A 21,956-nucleotide genomic window follows, 5' to 3' on the forward strand; every position below is an offset into this window, starting at 1 on the left:
TGACAGTGTGAACTCACACATAAACACTATTCATACACTTTGTATTGTAAATATACAAATTATATAACTTTAAAGTACACATGATTTTCAGCTTTATATTACTACTTTTGATCAGCATTCACACAAGTTATGCACTTACAATGCATATATCAAGTGTCTGTGTGTTTTGGTACTACATAAGGGGGTTGCCACTTGACCCAGAAGTAGTGAGACCAAGTATTGGTATAGCCTTATTCTTGCAATAGGAGATGACCCCCAGCTTAATTGTTTTAATGTCCTGTACAGAGTGTATTCACTATTTCAAAGCTTTACACCTCTGCCAAACTCATCACTAAACCCTGCCTCGTAATGCAAAATTAGTATAGTGCAACTGAAATAACTTTGCCATTTTGTAATTAATAGCAGCCATACTTAGTGAAATATGGCAGAGTCTATAAGCTGTCAGAGTAATATTCTTTGACTTTGGTCAAACAGTTTGTAGTTCTTACAAAAAGTATAGTAGATACTACTGGTACATGCAACCACATCATGGAATGCAGGTCTATGTGTAGGTATACAGGCCATATAGGGCCTTTAAGTGCTTTCCAGAAAGAAAAAAAAGATTGATCTACTCTGATACAGCATTTACTATTAGATATGGTAAACAAGATGTTTTTTACTTACCATTAATGCGCTTTAAGTCTAACTGCAAGATGACTCATAAGTCACAGTTTAGACAACTGATATTTATTAAGTTAAAAAATGGCAAAATATTAAACCATATATCAAGGCTGAGTTGGCAATATGAAATTCAGTTTGGGACTTTGATGTAAGTACATCAATGTGCTGTGCCTTAATGACACCAATATTTTTTCTAGATGGGCACCAAATGTTTTAGGTTTGTAATACCTTAGCAGTGTGATTAGTCTGAGGAAACAATTTGATTTGAAAAAAAATAATTTTCAGTGGACAGATCTGAAATAACATGTGAAGAAAAACCTAAATAAAAAGGATCTGATTTCATTAAAAATTAATAAATTGGAGTAGAAAAGAATAGAATCAGGATAAAATCTAGACCAAGAAATACAGATAGAATTCTTCAGATATGTGACCAAATAAATTAAAAAAAAACCTTCATTCATTGCTCAATGTTCCTATGGAGAACTTGAAGGGTGTGACTTCTCAATCAAAGATATATACATGTACATTTTTGTATTAAGTTTTAGTTGATATTTTTAATAATATTTGTAATGCTTATTTCAGTACTTATTTTTTTTTATTTTTTCAGACGCAATCGTTATAGTTTCGCTTTTTAACCTTTGACCTTCAAGACGCTCTTCTATGGAAACGCAAGCCATCTGATCACAATTCTGTTTCCCGATTGGCCATATTCTAATAATTTAATGGCGTTCGAAATTGCATGCCATGTGTTATTTTCTTGAATGAAATGTAGAAAAATATATTTATTAAAAAGAACAAAATTTTCGTGTGTTGGCTATCCTTTTTTAAAGATAGTACTTTTTTTAAAATGCTAGATATTGATTATACATATCCTACTTTTCAAGTCTGTATAATAGTTTTGGTACGTGACAGTGTGTTGCTTTCCCTATTATGTTTGGTTATTAGTTAAATGATTGACTGTCGCTCTCTAACGTGTGGAGGTAAATTAATTTCGTCCTGTTCACCTCTCAGGTAGTTGTAAAAAATCTCAACTATATTTATATTTTTAAGGATGAAAATCTCTCCTAATCACTCAAATGTTTTGATATTTACAAGAACAGGTAACCAAAGAAATGAAAAGCAACACGATTTTCTGTGAAATCCACGCGATATCTCCATGACATAAACAAGTTAACAACCCTTCAAAACCGGCGTGGAAAAAACACGCCAATTTGTCTGCGTCATGATTTTTAGATCCTGGAGAAAATTTGATAAGTTGAGATTTATCTTTTATATTTGTATTGTTCACTTATTATTACAGCAATTTTAGTTGATAATTGCGATGCAAAAGGGATGAACATAGAGGTTGATTCTTAATTTTTTTTTGCAAATAATGTCAATAGTTTGACGAGGAGGCTGTCCCACACAGGTAGATTAAATATTGTGTCCAATAACCTCAGCGGTTGAATACTTCTTTAGTTCTGTTGGCAAGGGTCCTAACATAGTATGTTCTCTTAGTACAGTGTCAGGGGTCCCATTGTATCACAGTAATTGCTAGAACAAGTACATAAAAAATGCATGATTTCAGTGTTTACTGTACTTCACAAGGAACAAAGTGTAAACTTCAAAACCATATTTTTTCAAGTTTTTTTTTTTAATTAAAAGGAAAATAAGAGACCAAATTAAAATTTTATTTGTTGATTTTGGCCATTTTCTAATTTTTCTTGCGTCATTATAGGAAAACTGCTGTAATTTTAGATTGTACATATGTATATTACTGTGAAAGTACTTATGTTCATTGAGCACCAAATTTCATGTTTTTTTTTTTGGGGTATACCAGACTACAAAGTTTGGTTCTCAACAAATAAGAGATTCCCATTGATGTGTATACTGACAACATTCAAACCACAAATTGAAGAATACACAAACTTGTGTTTCTTCCCTGATCCATAAAGTAAAAGTACTTTTACAGTAACTTAATCACTTTTTTTAATAAAAGGGAACCAAGATTCAAGCAGAAATCAAAAGAATATATTCCAAGGATAAAGACCGGGAAAATAGGCACATACAACAAAGAATATGCAATAACCAAAAAGAAATAAGTACAAAAAAAACAAAAGTAGAAGAAACAACCTGGACTCAATAGGAGCATGTACCAGGTGCACCAGTAGAGTAAGCATCCTATGCTTTTTTTAAGAAACATTTGCAGAATTGCTCATAAAAATGTCATGTCCATGGTAGATGAAAGAGGAAAGGAAAACTATGACACAGTGAACAAACTGGTTCTCATAGTGATGGTACTGATAGATACACTATAACAATCAACAAGTTCATGATGATAAAACTTTAGTAGTGATTACCTCAGTCTTGTAGCAATATAATTAACTCTTTTCTAGAAGCCTAATTGTAAGAAGTTAAGTAGTGTAAATATTTACAAATTTTGCCTTTAGAAGTCATACATCTACATGTAAGTCTATACTTCAGCCCATCTGCTCTAAGTTACATGTACATAATATAGTGATACTACACACATACATGTATGTGCATGTAGAAAAAGTATTTTGATTAATATATGATAAGTTTCCTTGTAAATACCAGTATACATTTACAGATGCAATGAGGTTACTGGTACTGGGTGTTATAGTATTGATTGCTGTAGTAACAGCATCTAATCCACATGGTGCTGATGTAGAAGACAATGAATTTGCAGAGTTTGAGGAATTAGATGAAGGTTTGTAATATTGTTTGTAACCAGGTCAAGTTTGATAAATGTTTGAGTTTAATCCTCTCTACACAATATACTACTAAAGCATTCTAGCAGTATTTTAAAGGAAAGTCTTGAGTGAAATTTATTTCACCAACTGCTCCCTTTAAACTCTGACAATGAAAACCTTAAGTAATAATGAGATCATACATATATATCTGGGCTTAGGAAATCAACATGGACTAGTTCAAATCTGATTTGTACAACATTTGCTTATAAGCATGATAAATCAGCTTGCTTCGGTTATGCGAAGGTTTATCTAGGATACCTATAAAATTAGTCTATAAAATTCTAAGCAAATAAAGTTATTGTCCAAGGTAAAAATAACTCTTCAAATTTCAAAGAAGTTATGTACTTATAGAAAGCCTCTTTTTATCATTTCAATTGATACAAACATCATTGTCATTTGCACAAACTGTTGTAAATGTAAAATCTATTGTCACAACTTGCTCTCCCATACAATGTAGTGAAATTTTGCATACACAACTTTTTTTGTGAAATCAAACATGAACTGTTTTAATAGAAGCATCTTTTGACGGACACATATACACATATTATATACCACTGTCCCACTTTTAGTCTTTCAGTCCACATGGCATATGCTACATGTAACTTGAAGATTCTTTCGTTTTTTTTTTTTATCTTTAAGAACACATGTTTATCTCAAAGAAAGTAAGTCTTGTTTTTCTTAGTTTTTTTTTTTTTTTTTTTTTGAGAAAAAAAATTGCAATTAGAATTTTGTTGAAAATTAAACATAGACAAAAGGGAGACAGTTTTAACTTATTTGTTGTTTTGCTTCCCTTGTTATTTTATTACATTAATCTTTTGAATTTGGACTTTTTTATGTTACAGATGATGGTATGTTTGAGGATCCAAAAAATGTGGCCAGTGATACAAAGGAAAGCAATGCTAAACCAGAAACTACAGATGACGATGATGACGATTCTTCTGTAGAGGTTGGTTTAAAGTGAACATAACTACAGTTAGGGGAAAAAATTTACTTTAATTTCCTCACCAATTAAGTTTGGATGGGATTAATACTACATGTACTTGCACCTTTATCTATCTGTTAGACTCTTCAGTATTCTAGAAATCTTTTTAAGGTACAGTAATAGGTCAGAATTACATTGCAAGGGTTTGCCATGTTTTGTATTGCCCTTAGTAGTATAAAATATTGCCAAATAATTTGCTACTGTTGTGATATCTTTTAATATCTTATATGTAGTGAAACATGTTTATAAATTGGAACCTGATTTTTTATATAATTCCCTCTGCTACTGAGTGGTTTCTGTGTCCGTATACTTACTACATGTACAAATAACAGTGCTCCTTCATTTTGAATGAAACATTATCAGTGATTTAGCTAGCGCTTGCCATTTTCGCCATTGACGAATGATTTTCGAAAGTGGCCAATTTTTCTCCTGCACGATTCGTCACTTGATATTTCGCTCCCCCCAAAAAAAATATCGGTAAAAAAACTCTGATGTTCCCATGACCCCATAATTGACAACTTTATTACCTTTCCCAAGCCAATTAGGGTTTTACAATAAACAATCATGACCAATGTTTTGATTGCATCATCTTTGATCACACCTTGCTTGATCACCTGGTTGAGGCTAATTATCCCGACAAACAAATTAATTAACGGTAATGATTTGTTTGTTGAGCGCTGTGACACGTTCTCAAAGTACTCAAAGTGTCATCGTATGTATTTAAAATGGAAAGACGTTTGGATTTTTCAATCACAGTTCGAATCGCAACTATGTCCGCCATTACGAACTATTTTAGTTCGTCGTCACATGACAACGTACTAAAGGTCAAAAGTCTAAAAATAAGTCAGCTACTACAAATAGTTGCAGTGATCGACTATTAAAGTCAAAATTTAAACCAGAGTGGTCAAAGATATTTCCATGCATATACTACATAGATGGGGCGATGTACTGCCATGACTGCCAAGATGCTGGACTTACCAATACATTTTCTATTGGAAGCAACGCATTCCTAAAAGATAATATACAGAAGCACATCAACACTGCTGATCATAAACGGGCAGTTCAGTTCTTATATGGGTTCCTTTGATTTTAAGATAGCTTTCACTTTGTGGTGCATGGCTAAGGACAGGAGGTTTATGCATTACTGATCAAGTAAACAGTGCTTTACATTCTTAGACACATGCCAACAATAGTAGCTGTTGTATACAATTTTTAGATTTTTACACACGATATGTATGACACAGTAACAAAGTATTTTTTTGCATTTTTTATTCATGAATAGTTGCTAATGTAGAAACTGTATGTTGTTATATATTTTTTATTAATATAAATTATCTGTTATTTATATACCAGTGCTGACATAGAAATAAACATGTTATTATTTATAATATAGTTGTTATAAGTATATGTATATACATGCATGCTGATAAATTTGCGACGCGAAAAGAAAAAACAGTATTGAGATTTAGTCTTACGCAAAAGTGACTAATGGGTTGAAAATCCTGGCTAAATCCCTGCATTATACAATTATTTTGTACATGGTGTAGATCAGATGTGTACAACATATTTTCAAGGTTATTTTCAATTATTCCTTATATATTGAATCCTTGGTTTATTTGACAGACAGAAGATGAAGAGTTTGAACATTTCAACGATGAGGAGGAGTTTGTTGGTTTTGACAAAGACAGAGAAAGTGGCAAGCCAAAAGACAAAGTACCGGATCTCAATTTTCCTGATGTGAGTATAAATATAGTGTGGCTGCTCACAAACACATGGAAGACCAGATAAAAATAATTTATTTTTTATGAGGTCTTTTTTCATTTCTTTTTAGATGTTTCATCCTTCCTTTCATCCATATATCAGTGAAATAAGATCTATAAAGCACCTCTCTCACAACTGTTTTCTGGCTGTTATGAAAAAATATCACACTCTGAAGCAATAAAGAGTTAAAAAATATCACACTCTGAAGCAATAAAGAGTTAAAAAATATCTTCCTCTCTCATTGGGTCTTTGTGAAAAAATGTCCTGAAAACCCCATAAATTAACTTTGAATATCTAGATCCTATGTAATGTTAATAAACGTGTCTGAACTGCTTGGGCAATAATATCATGGATATTTTTGTTATATTTTTGCTTGGGCCACTGTTGTTTTTTATTTTTAGTTTTACGGACTCATTGACCATAATTTTTGCCATTTAAAAAAAAATTTCAAAAATTTGGATTAAATCCAGATTTTTTTTGTCCACTGTCCAAATTTGGTCTGAGTTGTACTTTCTCAGATTGCGATTGTCAATGCATTTGAATAGAACAGCATTTGGCAACTGCATAGTTGAAGAATTATGACACAGATCTATTGCAAATGGGCAACTGGGTTGGCTTGGTCCCTTTTGACCATGACATAATCGTAAAAAGAAATAAATTTATAAAAGAACATACCTTTTTTTGTCTTCCGACCCATGATGAACCATTCCAAAGTCTGTAAGAAAAGAAGAAAATAAAAATAAACCGTCGCTGATTTATTTTTTTTGTTGTTGCCTCCTCCTACCCTTCAATTTTTAGGAATAAGTCTGTAAAACTAAGAATAACAAAAAAACAGTGGTCTTGTAGATGTAGATTATTTTATTTTTATTATTTTTTATTTGACTAGTCTGTCCAAGTTAGAGTTTGAATGTCATAATGGAAAATTTCGTTACAAACTTTTACAAAACTGGACTTTGAATACACACAGGAATGTATACATAATTGAAATTGTATTTACTAATCACTTTGGAGAAAGTTTTAGTGTTTCATGATTGTGAAATTTCATATATTTTGCAGTTACCACATCCTCTGAGAACAAACTGGGACAGTTTTGTGATAGAAATCCTAATGCTAGCTGGTCTAGCTGTATATTTATTGAACTTCCTCCATGGAAAGAACAGCAACCACAAGCTTGCTCAAGCCTGGCTTAATTCCCATAAACAATTACTTGAGGAACAGTTTAGCATTGTGGGTAGGTCACAAAATGTAAATTAGGATTCCATTGTATGCTCTTATTGCAGATTTTTATGTAGGAAACAATGAGGTTCAGTATTCACATTTTTAAGAATCTTTCTTTGGATTCTCATAGATCAAATAACGAAAAATATTCTATGAGTAATCAACGGAAGCAAGATTATGGTGGTAATCAAAAGAATGTAATCCAGGGACAAAGACTATACATGGGAAACAGACATACACAACAAAAAACATAAAGTAACTAAAATCATACATACAAAGTAACAAAAGAAAATGAGCAACTTGGACTCCACTAAAAACTGGGAGCATGGACCAGATGCACCAGTAGGGTAAGCATCCTCTGGTTTTCTAGGAACACCCATCGAGTTGCTCATAAAAAGTCAATTCTGGATTAGTCGAAAGAGGAAAGGACACTGTAAAACATGGCGTAAATCAAGGATAAGAACATATGTGTGTTGGGCGTGATTAATTGCTGTGCCACCTATGATACTTAGATAGGGAAGTAAGTGTTCATCATTTCTCATATACAACTTACACAGGATTCAACCTGAATTTAAAATGACCATGATGACAATACTAGATTTATTTTCTTTTTAAATTCTTTCAAAAGGAATGTAAGAGAAAAATGTGAAGAATAAACTTTTTGTTGTTGTTTGCATTTTACAGTGTACTGATATTTTTATAATTAGTAATGAAATGTTAGATAAAAATACATGTATTACGAATTAATCCTGTTACTTTTTTGAGGGTGTACATTGAAAAGCAATGCCATTATTCGACATTCTAAAAAATGAGCTAATGTTGATTTTTTTCTTGTCAGAGAAAACTGCTTATTTTTTTAAAAACTCATCAGTATTGACCATGATGTCACTGATAAATAAAATTAATACATCCAGTATGATGAACAATTTGATAAAAAGCAAAATTGTACTGACAGCCATGCTGTTGATAATTTCCATCTAATCATCAAAACTGGAGTTCTTCTATATTAAGTAAAACACTTGGAAAACAAGATACAATGTATGACTATCAACTGTAAACTCAGCATTGTGTTCTTTGATAATTGCGACTTTGTCATTTCAGTTTTACATGGAATAAGGATTTTATTATTTTGAAAGAAAAAAATCTTGTTTTAAAATGTGTGCATTTATTATTACAGTTAAAATAAATAATGATAAAAGCATTGCATTAATTACTGAATTTTTTTTACATGTACCAGTTACAAACTGTTTTCATGCTACCATCCCTTTGCTCTCTATTGAACAGGTGATGATGGTACAAGTAAGGAAGCCCAATCTGGTACCTTTATCAAAGAGTCAGAGAATGTGTATGCTTTGTGGTGCAGTGGTAGATCATGTGTTGAGGGCATGCTGGTTGAGTTAAAACTCATCAAGAGACAAGATTTGATCAGCACAATAGCTGGCTTTATGAAACCTGTATCAGACCAAATTGTGAGTAGATTTAAAAGAGCTTGAAGACCATAATTCACACAAAAATGGTTCGGAGGTCTATACATTTGTTTTATCTTGAAAGAAATAAATGAGATACATTTATACAGAACAACGGCAGTTTTGAAGTTGAGGCAGAAAATATCACAGGGAGCTTGATAGGGCAAGATGTGATGTTCTGTCGAGAAGTTCAAAACTGATGTTATTCTCTTGATCGGCAATATCACCATTGATTTGATGTATTATTATTATTGCCATATTTTTTCTAATATCATGGCAGTTGTCTAAGGTAAGAAATTATCAAGTAGTAGGATTAATGGACAAATGATAAAGTTTCAGATATAAGAATATTCCAGGTCCAGTAGTCATATTCACAAAAAGTCATGAACTAATGTAAATCAGGACATTATTATTTATATCTACAGTGACATCATGACTAGGATCTGAAATTACTTCAAACAGCATTTTTGTGATGTGAAAACTTGACCTTTTATCATTTACAACGGATCTTTTTAAAGACCTTTGGTTTTAAATCTCAACTTTGACCTTACGAATACCTTTCTTTCAAAGAATTTAAATATCCTGGTTAACATGTCAAGCTGTAACTTGAAAAATGCTTGTTGTTCAATTAGTGTCAAACTTTACAAATGTGTTAAGATGGTCTAAAGGTCTGTATACATTTTGGAGAAAATTCTAGTTTAAGTCTCTGAGTAATGAGATTTTATGTTAAAAAAGAGAGTCAAGATTTTATTTCTCATCCCATATTTAGGAAATGCCATGTTGGATTTACTTCAGACTTTGCAGTGTTATTTGTTACATTTTGTTTGAAGGTCTGCATACATTTTGGAGTAATTACTTCAAAGTATTCACAGTTGTGTGTTGTAATTGTTTGAATGTGTGTATACATTTTGGAGAAATTCCTTTTTTTTATCTTTTGACTTTTTCATATTTTAGGAGATGCATTTTTTCACATGTTGCACTGTTAACTCCATCACTTGGACAGATGTTTTATATGGCACAGCTGTTTTTCTTATGTGTAAAACTTACTGTAGGACTTGCCTAATTCTTACATTGATCTGTATTTATCTTTTCAGATGATACAAATAGATATGGAACCCAAGGTGATGGACAAGTTTGTATTTGCTGTGGCCCTGAAAAGATCCTGTGCTAAGATTCATAAGGAGATGGTAGATCTTGTAAGTTTTGAAATAGGACAGACCTGCTACAAGTCTATCTTCATTATACACAAACATGACTTGGAAATTTATGTGTTATTCATCTCATTGTAATAGTATAAAGTATTTGATTGCTACATTTAGCAGCAAAGTGTATGCAATATATAAACTAATTTCAATTAATCTTTCTCGTCTGAATATAGCTGATATATTGCTGGTCGGACGTCGAACCTCAACAATCAATCAATCAATCGATAATTTTGAATATTAAGAGAAGTACTTGTATGGGATAGGGGTAGTATATTTTTATTTTGTCTGTCAGTTTGTTCCCCAGTTGATTTCACAAAAAAGTTATATTAAGTATAAGTCTTGTAAGAACTAGGCAAAATGGGAAAAATCAGAAACATGCATGTCAAAAAAACCATTGATCTGACAATATCATTTTACTCAAGGATGCTTTCTCTATTTGAAATGACCATTATTTAGTCTTTGCACCACTGTACTTGCTGAAGTTTCAATAGATTGTTAGAAAAATGAGAATTTTGCAAGAGTTATCTGCCCTTGAAATGTTTATTTTCAGTGCATTTCAATGAAATTATAACTCAATTTACCAAATGATATGGAAATTCTTGTCTTTTTCAAATATAATTCCTCCTGCCAAGAACCCTAGAAGTTCTATGCATTAGGTAAGGAGGTAGACCTTATTCCTGTGGTGCAAATAGTCAAATGGTGGTTTTCTTTCATACTATATTTCATCCACTGCCTGATTCTTACAGAGACTGACACCTAAGTGTAAAGCTGATTGTAGGTGATAACTGCTTAATAGAACATTGTAACATCATTTCTTACGATCTGTTTTATACTTACAATTTTTTGTGAAATATACCATTGGATTGGAAATTCCCCATTGGTCTGCAGTCTATAAAAAGATTATGTTGATCTGAATGACTTGAATTTTTGTTTTGTTTTGTTTTTTTTTTTCTCATTTGGTAATGCATTTTCTGTTAAAAAAACCTCTTCGGTGTATTTGAGCTACCTCATATTTTTATGAGTTACTAACCCTTGTATGAAGTTTTAACACAAGGTTTCTTACAACAAAAGGAAGGTTAGGAATGATTTTTACCGCCACAAACGAAATTTGGGGGTATTTAGAAACCACCCTGTCTGTCTTTCTGTCCACCTGTTTGTCTGTCCAATATTTCTTGCAAGTGCAACTCCTCCTAAACCCCTCATGTTAAGTAGAGATGAGATTTTACTGAAATATCATGGGAAGATAAGGTTTTACATTTGCCATTTGAATCCATTTGAAGCAGGGGTTTTTCTCTTTTTAAGCTTGCTCACTGTATTTCTAGTTATAATTTTTTTTCTTGAGGCTCTTCAAAAAAGTCAACAAAGGATCTTTTTGAGTAAATTTTCTCACAGGAAAAATTGCATTATACGTTTTCATATGTTTTAAAACATATGGAAATATATGTTTAGGACCAGTATGGTAAAAATATGTTTTTGTGCTTTTAAAAACACATGAAGTCATTTGATATTGAAAATCATATGAAAAACATACCATTTTCATATATGAAAGCCTATTGAAAACATATAAATACCATAAATTTTTCATTTGTTTTTTCATGAATAAATTAATTTGTCAGAAACATATGTTTCCATGGTGGTCCTCAATGTATGATAAACATGTGTTTTTCAGATGTTTTCAGAACATATGTTGCAATTTTTCCTATGTACATGTAGACTCTATTGGATGAAATTGGAAATAACCTTATTTTTTAAAAGTGAATAATAAAGTTTAAAGTAAATTTGTCTTTGATATATCTAGGTTACACATTGTGTAGTTTATTATTGGTTGTTGACTGTAACATTGTTTGTTTTTTGATTATAAAAAATATTTTGCAGAGTCAATATACAGAAAAGAAGAATGGTGAAAAATATGATTTAAACAGTTCATATCAAATACTTAGTGAAATTGGAGAAGCCTCTGCAGCTATTCTAGATAAAAAGGTACTGCAATAGTAGGAAAAAAACAGAAATTTTTATATATGGTTCGATGCACATTACAATAAACATGAGCTATGTAGAGCTTTTATACTGACTGGACAGGAAAGTCTTACAATAAACATCAGCTTTGTAGAGCTTTTATACCAATTGAACAGGAAAATTAATTGGAAAGAGTGAATAACCAAACTATGATTACAAGTGAAGGATTACACCAAGATTTAAGGACGTAGACTTGGGGTAAGGGACATAACTCTTGAAATCAGTGAGATGTTTGCATCATATTCAATTTCATCAAAGCCTGTCAAGCTCTCATTTGAAACAGAATGAAATAGATCCAAGTTACTTTGATGATTAGATGAGATTGATGTGAAATGCTTTACACAAACATTCCAGTGATTCGTAATAGTTATGTCCCTTACCCTAGGTCTACCTCCTTAACTAATGCACAGAACTTCAAGGGTTCTTGGATCATTTCAGGACTATATTCACCATATTGATTATCTTATTTATTACAATGATTTTATCAGTGATTTATTGCTTTTTTTTAAGAATAAGTTTTGAATTTTGTGATCAATGTGATATTTGTATATTTGTTTTGTGATTTTTTGGCTTGAGAAAGTCTGAAAGTGAAATTACAGAATTTATTTCATATGCGAATTTAATATAGAATTTATAATGATAGGGAGTTGTTTTTTGGAAATTTCTCAAGGTATGAGAAATTTCATATTCAAAGAGCTAATGTTGTAGACTCTGTTTCTTTCTTTCTTAAACATCATTAGGCATCTGTGTCATGGCAGAAATATTAGCTGTCTGTTTATGACATCAACAGTTGTTATGGGAGAACAACATTAGAAATGACCAAAGAGATTTTATAGACATTGTGATATAAGCACACAACAACTGATCGCCCCTTTCTCTTACAGCAAATCATGGCCTGAGAACTTGAATCTGTCTAGAGATGAGAACTATTTTTCTAAGACCAGTCAAGAAGTGTGAAAATTGATTGAAAATAAGAGAGCAAAATTTAATACATATATATAATAAACCAGTTTATTTTGTGGATACTTACATGTTTTATTATATTATAGCCAGCACTTTACAGTATTGTAGAACTGCCTAATTTTGGTCTTGTTATCTGATGCTTTGTAACATTTATCACTTTAAGAAATTGTCAAGCCTCTGTAAATCTATATATCTAGAAACAGCTCAAGCCAAGGCCTTCAGGATGCAGTAAATATTTTCTGGAAAAAAATTACCCACAGCAAATAGGGTTACCATAGAAACCATGCAAACATATGCGAAAATTTGCAAAAAAGTTAATAAATCAGTTTTTAAAATATCAAATTTCCCGCAAAATATCTTAAATTTTTATTTCATCCCCTTAAACTGTTCAAACTTTTTCCTTTGAAAACCCCTTCCTCATATGGGCATTGCCGGTTAGATTTTGAGCTATTTCACTTTGTAATTCACATATTAAATTTAGCATGGTAAAAAATTGACTTACTTTCACTTTCACAATGAAGTCAAATTGTCATTGAGAAAAGGCCCTTTCAACATTGAAAATATATAGAACATTGCAAAATACTTTTAAAAGTCCCCTGTTTTCAGAAAATGTTTTATCGACAATAGATTCTTCATTTTTAATCACCATAGCAACCACCGGTTTCCATTTATGTCATTTTTCATCCCTAGCCAAAAGTGCGAAACAAAACTAAACTGTGGAGTGCTGGCATAGAATAACAATTAAGGAGGTAGACCAGGGTAGGGGACATAACTAATGAAATCAGTGAAATGTTTGTTTCATATTCAATTTCGCCAAAGCCTATCAAGCTTTCATTTGAAACAGAATGAAATCAGTCCAAGTTACTTTGATTCTTACATAAGATTGATGTAAAATGCTGAATACAAACATTCTGATGATTTGTAAGTTGTGTCCCTTACCATAGGGCTACCTCCTTAATCTTCCGCTATTTAATTTCATGACTAACTCTTAAAAACATTTATTCTTTAAAAAGGCACTTAATTACCATATTGTTTGGTTTACTTTCTCTTTTAAATAGCAAAAATAAATTGCTTGCAAAATAAGTAAGTCTATAATGATTTTGATAAGTAACTTCTGTAAGTATTATGAAAAAGAAGAACCTTGTAATTCACTCTCAGATTTTTGGGAAGAAATACCTATTGGCATTCATGAAGACAAATGAATGCTTTAAAATAAAGAGCCTTAACTTTTTGGTGTTATTGTAATTGCACTTTAGTTTATTTTCATGATGTATGTAATTTTTAAATATTTTTTGTACTCATTAAGAAACTTCATTATTTTTTTTTCAGGTTACCCAGGCATTGAACAAATATGATGGACAAATAGAGTTTATCCACTTTTCTGATCAGTATTGTGGACCTAAGTCTCAGGAGTAAGTGTAGACCCTTTCATGCTAATTTTTTTTAGCAGGTTCATTTGGTACTTCCTTGAGGAACATGCTACACTTTCCCATAAAAATTTGGTTGTAACTTTTTGAGTTTAGCATTTTAATACTTCACAGAAGTACCACTGAGCCTGTTCTGTAAATTAGGGCTGTTCCAGTAAAAGTTTCCTGAAGGTTGTGGAAAGATACAATTCATAAGGGGTACCACCAGGAGAATTAATTTCATTTTTGCAATGCATTAAATTGTGTAAAATATCAGAAATACCCCAACTAAGGTTTAGATATTTAAGTGTCATTTCACCCCCTCCAGGGAAATTTCACTGGAAAAGCCCTGAGCCCTAATGAGTCTATCATTATGATCAAGTAAAACTTTTCAGACTAAATATAATAAATTGCCAAAAAATCCTACTGAAATCAGTTCTGTCTATCCAACCATTCAAACAAAAATTTAGCCAATTGATTGTAAATAGGAATTACATCTTCTTTCAATTTGTTTATTTATTTAAATGGCTCTTATACATGTACCAACTTCTTTGGGTGGGATGGCTGAGTGATTAAAGTGCTAGATTTGTAATATTTGAAGGTCAACTCTGCTCTCATTTTGTGCCACACATTTTCTAAGTTTCCAGGCACCTACCCTAATCTAAGGGGTTTCAACAATTTTCCAGCCTAATACATGTATATCATGTTTCTTTCCCATCAAGCCTTGTGACCATGCAAAAAAGCTCATATTAGCCAAATTATTGTACCTTTGGTTGAAAAGCTGTACAGAGTTTATGTGAATTTTTTGCTTGTTCACTGACGTTAGATAAAATTAACTATGGCATTGAATAATACTCTGCTCTGTTTGTGGAGAGTCCATGCTTGCTCAGGGAGACTATTTTATGTAAATGAGATTAGCTTATTCATTCAGAGTTGTAGTTGAATGTCAGCTAACAGGCATTTATCTTAGGAATGGAGTACAGGGAACAACAGGGAGGCAGAGGAGGTCTGAAGTAATTAAAATTCAGTGACAGGTTAATCCCGATTTTTAAAATGTGGAATAGGCAAATCCACATAAAAACACATACCTGTTACCAGAACATTTATAAGTATTCATTGAAATAGGATAGAACCACTCTTATTTCAATTTGTTGAGAAGTGAATGATATCAGAGTATTTGTATTCAATTTTTTTTTGTAATTTTGTAGTGAGAGCCAAACTGCCAAATTACCAGAAGTAAAACCAGTTCTAACTTTCTGTTTCAATGGTAAGTATCATTAGGGCCCTGCTATGAAAAGTGGTGGTCACTCTATAATGATTGCTCTGTCCTTTCTTCTGTTACAAATTTGTGTCTGGCTGTAACTTTTTTGTATTGATGGAGGCTTTTGATATTTTTCATGTGGGTAGATCACTTAATAATGATGTGTCACGCACCATAGATAGTGAGTGGCCTATGACTTTGAACTTTGACATGAAGGTCAAATTCCTTTTTTTTTTCTGTGACAAACTCATGTCCAGGCAGTAATTTTTTTGTCTTTCAATGTAGGCTTTTGATGTTTGCAATGTGGGTAGATCACCTAAAGACAATGTGTTGCGTATTGTGGATAGTGACCTATGAACTTAAACTTTGACCTCAAGGTCAAATTCCTGTGCGTTTTTTTTTGGTGATAAACTCATGTTTCAAATATATTTGACTCCATACATCTTCCTCAACTGGTATATATTTCTATTGAATATGAGTGCCACATTAAAAACTGAAAATTTTGAGCTGTTTAGCTATTCCCAAATCCATTTTGTATATATGGCTTAATTGCCATGGCAGGGCAGAGAGTTGGATTCCAAGTCAGTGATTTCCATTGACTTTTTACTTCCCGTTTTATGATGAGTAAGACAAACTGTCATTAAATGTTTTATGATGAGTAAAGAGTAAAAGTGACAACTGGTTGCCTGGGAGTCAGAATAATATTTCTGAGTGAGATGATATGCCTTATCTGCAGACTGTGGCTTCTATGAGCTAGCACAGTAAAATCCAGTTCAATCTCATTTGTTTATCATTTCATCTCAATTATCTCAGCTACTGCTTACCAAACTAATGTTAAATTTAAGTATACTCCCAATAAGGCCAAAAATATAAAAAAAATCCTAGATTCTCATCCCCTCCTGACCCAATTTTTTTTCACCTTCTCCGAAAATGTTTTATTATGATTTTTTCCCACTTTAGGCCAATTTCTTTAAAATTGGCAGCATTTTTCACTTAAATTGTTTATAATATTGAAAAAAAATAAAATTCATCCACCCAACCCTGAATTTTAAAAATGCTGGAAGAGAATCTAGGAATTTTTTATGATGGCCTAAATGAGTGCTTTATTGTGTATTGTAATCACCTTGACTATCTGTACATCTAACAAAATATTGTCTTAATTATCTTGACTCCCAATGAATGGATTTATTTAGAGTTAGAAATAGTGGCCTGCCGCCAGCCCGAGACTGGCCATTTTTTGGCAGGACTAGCTAATTTTAGCAAACATCTAGATAGCCATATTGTATAAGTGTTAAAAAATTGTATTCAGGACTGGCTAGAATTTGAGTGAGTTTCCTACCCTGATTTATTTCAAATTGGATATGGGCCTTTATATAGATATAGGGTATATTTTGTATGCACATTTGGTTGCTGTCTGGTATAAACTGCCTTTTTCATATGACTGCTGAGTTCGGGTATAGTGAACATGTCAACACACAGAAATTCATGTGTTAAGCTTATCTTAGAATTTTCAAAAAGTACCATAATACAATGTTTAAAAAAAAAAAGAGAGAGAACAATTATAGTTGATGTTTATCATGTTTACATTGAACAGTGCCTGGGAAGTCTAAATCTAAACCATCTGATATGGAAAATATGCTACCGCTACTTAAACTGGTATTCTATTGTGTGGAGAAAGTCAGCCGTCTTCAACTGGGCAAGGAGGTAAAGTCTTAACTATTTTATATCTAGGTTAAAAAATATAAAAAGGTAAAATTGCAATTATCTTGACTTGCGTATAGCTTAGTGATTTTTTTTTTTATTTTGAAACATATGAACACATATGTTTAAGACCAGCGTGGTAAAAATATGTTTCTTTGCTTTTAAAAATACATGAAATCAAATGTTTCCAAGAACCACTTTTTTCATATATGAAATTATATTGAATACATGAAAATGCTATATTATTTTTATTAAATTGTTTGTCATGAATTCTTATGTTAGAAACACATATTTCCCTCTTTAAATTTTTTAAATATGCTCCTTGAAACCCTAATGAAAAGTTTGCATACTGAAATACATCATATATCTGCCATAGGATGTTATACCACAATCATTTAGTCAATCTTTTACTATTTCAGGCTAGTGCTAAAGCTGCCAAGAAAAGACAGAAGGTTCAAGAAGTGTATGAGAAAGCCACCCACCAACAACGCCAAGAACAAGCTCAATTGAGGAGAGAGGAGAAGAGGAGACAAGAGAAGGAGAGGTTGATGAATGAGGAGGATCCCGATAAAGCAAGGAAGCTTGAGGTAGATAATAACTTACATTGAGTTAGAAAATTTGAGTTAGGGTCATAAGAGCTTAATTTAAGCTAAAAAGCTTTGTAGGGTACATAACAGCTGGAATTAGTCTAGGAAACTTGAGGTAGGGTTTATTAAACCTATTGTAAAACCAGGCATCTTGAGATAGGGTTAATGAGAACTTTCATTAGGCTAGAGAGCTTTAGTAAGGCAGCATTAATAACAGCTTATATCAAGCCAGAAAACTTGAGGAAATTCAGTAACAGCTGGTATTGAGGCAGGGATTGAATTTCTGAATTTTTTAACAAGTATAAATAATTTCTACTAGCAAAATTGAATTTCAACTTGCATTTAGCGAGTATTTCCCCTTAAATTCCATCACTGTGAGGTAGGGTCAATTAGAAACAAGGAGTGCCAACTTTGAGGTAGGTAGTTTAGGATAAGGTTTATTAAAATTACAAATGATTCAGATAAAGCTTACAAACCTGAGATACAAAGAAACTATGTATAATGATAATTCTGTAACATTAAAGTTTCTTCTGTAAGTAACGGTTACCATGTCATGTCATTCTGTGTGTTTCCTTTTTATGATATAAATCATTAGAAATATAGTCTGTGTTATATAGACAGAATTCCTAAAAATGCATCATGCACACATGCAGTAAACAATGAACTTTGATGTGAGAACAGATGTACTTGTAGAGAGTATTTTCTTGCAGGGCATAATCTAGGATTCAGTGAATAGGAGAAGTGACTTCTCCTTTCCTGGAATGATAGGGAGAAGTGAGTCTGGAATGGGGATAAATCATACTTTGCCAATAAAATATTTTATCGCATTGATAGGAAGTTGATATCTCAAGGAAATTCCTTGTAAGCTGTTCAAGACTAATGACTCAGTAGTTGAATTTCCAAGTTTCTTGCCAGGCTTGCAATCATTATATGTGTATTTTATTATTCACTCTGTAAAATTATTAAAATTGGAACCGTAATGTTTTCAATTGTTCTTACTGCCTGAGATTTTTCAATTGAAGCTTCTAACAATGAAAAATGAGGCGTCTCTGGCATTGATCTTCAATTCTTACTCTATTTACTCTTTACACTTCAGTACTTAGCAAAGACTAATTTTACATAATTTTGGACTCTTTTTTTTTAATAAACAATAAAATATATGTTTTAAATTTCAGGAGAGGGATAGCAGAAGAGAGGCTAAGAGGAAACAGCCAAAAATGAAGATGATGAAGGTCAAGGCCATGTAGAGGGAGATAATTGTGCATGACCCTCTCTAAAAAAATTATCATAGTTGACATAATAGTGCATTTGTAGATTCTATATAGTAGGCAGGAATTATTATGTTGACAAAGGCACTCTGTAGATATTTGAAGATTTTTATGCCATTTCCACCATTTTTTCTTTGTGTTATCTTACATATGTAAAAATTCACAATATTGTTTTGTTTTCACCTTTAAAATATTTTTCATGTTCATCTAATTTTCGAATTTCCACTATAACCAGCTGACCTTCCAAATAACTTCTCAGTAATTTCAAGAATATCTTTCGTGTTCATCTTTTTTTTTTTTTAGAATATTTGTTATGGTCAGTTGATTTAGAATATCTTTCATGTTCACTGTTCAAAAATCTTTCATATTCTTAGTTATTTTCAGACTATTTCAATGTTGGGCATACCTTCATTTTATTTGTTTATGTGTAGCATTTATCAATCATACAATCAGAATGGAAACATTAATATATGAACGGCACAAACCATTATGTTTTTGAGGGGGGGGGTTGACTTTTTTTTTTAGTGAGAATGATTTTTTTTCAGCAGCAGTAATTTTTGAAATAATAAATACCTTTTTTCTGTTTATGGCGAAAAATTTGAAAAAAAAAATATGCAAAAAAAATTCACAGTGCATCCCCTCACAATAAAATGGTTGGTGCTTTACAAAATGTATTTTTACATGTATTTTCCCCCTTCATCATGTGATTAAATGTTAAAAAGTCAATAAAACTAATAATCAAAATTCATTGCTTTGTTTTATCTATTTTGTTCTTCATTGAGGTAAAATGATTTATGTCTTCCATGGTTGTAACGGGTAACAGGGAATCAGGGTTCGATTCCGGATAGGGAGCATGAGAAACAGCTACCACATCCAAGGAAGGCAGAGGTGCGCAAATTACCCACTCCTGCTCAAGTCAGGAATTTCTGGCTTATTTATGTATTATTTCGTTTTCAGTTTCAGTTTACTTTATTTTGCTGGAGTATACAGGGGCAACTATTTCGTTGTACTTGTGTTATTTTGGGGCCAACTGCAGCCTGCCCTGTGGTGTGAGGATTTTCTTGTCGTTCATTGAAGACCTATAGGTGGCCGTGAGCTGACATTTTTCATCCTGGTGGGTTATTGTCTCATTGACATATATTAACCATTTCCGTTCTGGTTATATTTAAAACTTCCTCTGCATTACATAGAAATATTTTGTATGTCAGATTGTACAAACAAGTTAAATGAATAATTTGAATATAAAGAGTGGAAAAATGATAAAAGTCAAGACTTGTTTGAAGGAGAATAGATTTCTGCTGTACACGTGATACAATCAACTAAAATTATTAAATGATGGGAAATTGCATCCAAAAATTAAATTTCTTGCAAGCAACAAAAATGTCAATTAGAAATCAATTTCTTGCATAGAATGGGAACAATCTATTTTCATTCTAATCTTAAGATCGTATGTTCATCTCCGTATTGTGGTTGTTTTGTGCAAATCCATACTGAGACTTTGATACTTGCCAGTGTTGCATCTTGAATCTTCATGTACTCATACTGAAGACAATATTGAAATCGGCCAGACTGGAAGTGTTGCTTCTTGATTCTCCATGTAGTCACACTGAATACAGTGTTGAAATTGGCCAGTATTGCTTCTTGAATCTCCATGTACTCATACGGAAGACAATATCAAAATTGGCCAGTGTTGCTTCTTGAATCTCCATGCAGTCATACTGAAGTAAATGTCAAAATTGGCCAGTGTTTCTTCTTGAATCTTAATGTAGTCATACTACATTAATGTGTCAAAAACTTGTATTGTGTGCACACTTGCTACAAGTAAATAGTTCAAATTACTTCGATCGTATCATGCTACGTTGTCGGCGGAGCTTTTTATTTGGTTGTTACAACTAGGGACTTAAAATGGAAAAAAAATGTTTTTAAATGTAAAAACGATAGCATCGGTAAAAGCCTATTGATTTTGATATTTAAGTATAAGATATTGTAAGGTTTTAACCCTTACTTTTTAGAAATATAGATCAAAGCAAAAGCCGGTCCCGAGAGTACGCATATTAAATTTAAATATATAACATAAATATTTGTGTATGGATCTTTATGAAATTGTGTTACAAGGTTCATGAAAAAAGAGCATTCTATATTTAAAAAATAAATACTGGATGTTCATTTCCACTAACAGATGGGTGAATCTGTATAACAAGTGCTTATTACATTTTGGGAGTGAAACTACAAATTATATGTATTATGAACGTGTGTATGCAGTACAAAAATATGCGTATGAGTTTGCAGGTGACAGCTTTGAAAAAAAACGAAAATTTGCCATGATTTTTTTTAAATACCGTCCGAGGGGGGCCAGGGATTTTATGTTTTGACAGACTGCTTTTTTACGGGCTTCAGAAACGTGTTTTTTTTTTTCTTTTTCTACGCAAATTAATTATTTTGCAATATTCAGACTTGAAATACCGAACTTTTATTACATAGATTTTTTTTGTTGTTGAAAAAACTAGGATATGAAATAATCAATTAAAAAAGACAAATCTCGGTAAATGGTTTTGTGGCTTTGTTGTCGATAAGTTACAATATTGTCAGTTAAAATTAGATTTATTCAATTCAAAATCTTTCAGTATAATACAGCGGCGAAATAAGAGATTTCGGGGTTGGAACCCTTTTATGTTTGTTAGAAAATGAGCTAATTCAGTGTGAATTCCC

General features: G+C 32.1%; 1 protein-coding gene across 3 annotated transcripts; it reads left to right on the forward strand.

Moving 5' to 3' along the window:
* Positions 1 to 1,618: 1,618 nt before the first annotated feature.
* On the forward strand, positions 1,619 to 19,991 carry LOC148602967 (PAT complex subunit CCDC47-like). 3 transcript variants are annotated; one of them, XM_088552392.1, is made up of 13 exons: positions 1,619 to 1,674; positions 3,251 to 3,370; positions 4,256 to 4,359; positions 6,019 to 6,132; positions 7,213 to 7,387; positions 8,659 to 8,843; positions 9,935 to 10,036; positions 11,921 to 12,025; positions 14,354 to 14,436; positions 15,639 to 15,697; positions 17,286 to 17,395; positions 17,812 to 17,979; positions 19,155 to 19,991. In XM_088552392.1, the coding sequence occupies exons 2-13, from the start codon at positions 3,256 to 3,258 to the stop codon at positions 19,224 to 19,226; spliced, it is 1,392 nt and encodes a 463-aa protein (XP_088408518.1). In that variant the 5' UTR covers positions 1,619 to 1,674; positions 3,251 to 3,255; the 3' UTR covers positions 19,227 to 19,991. The 3 variants fall into 3 exon arrangements, with proteins under 3 accessions (XP_088408518.1, XP_088408521.1, XP_088408517.1); XM_088552395.1 differs by having other exon boundaries at positions 1,631 to 1,671; XM_088552391.1 differs by lacking the exon at positions 1,619 to 1,674 and adding an exon at positions 1,740 to 1,760.
* The last annotated feature ends 1,965 nt before the right edge of the window (positions 19,992 to 21,956 follow it).

The sequence above is a fragment of the Perna viridis genome, chromosome 11, assembly GCF_037379345.1.
Source record: "Perna viridis isolate PV_CMFRI_1.1 ecotype Kerala chromosome 11, ASM3737934v1, whole genome shotgun sequence".
Classification (NCBI taxonomy): Eukaryota; Metazoa; Mollusca; class Bivalvia; order Mytilida; family Mytilidae; genus Perna; species Perna viridis.

Bases quoted from the DNA above. Each gene is read 5' to 3' on its own strand.
- LOC148602967 (XM_088552392.1), top strand. From the start codon at position 3,256: ATGAGGTTACTGGTACTGGGTGTTATAGTATTGATTGCTGTAGTAACA. The intron at 3,371-4,255 runs GTTTGTAATATT...TTTATGTTACAG, and splicing joins GTTTGAGGAATTAGATGAAG to ATGATGGTATGTTTGAGGAT. The intron at 7,388-8,658 runs GTAGGTCACAAA...TCTATTGAACAG, and splicing joins GGAACAGTTTAGCATTGTGG to GTGATGATGGTACAAGTAAG.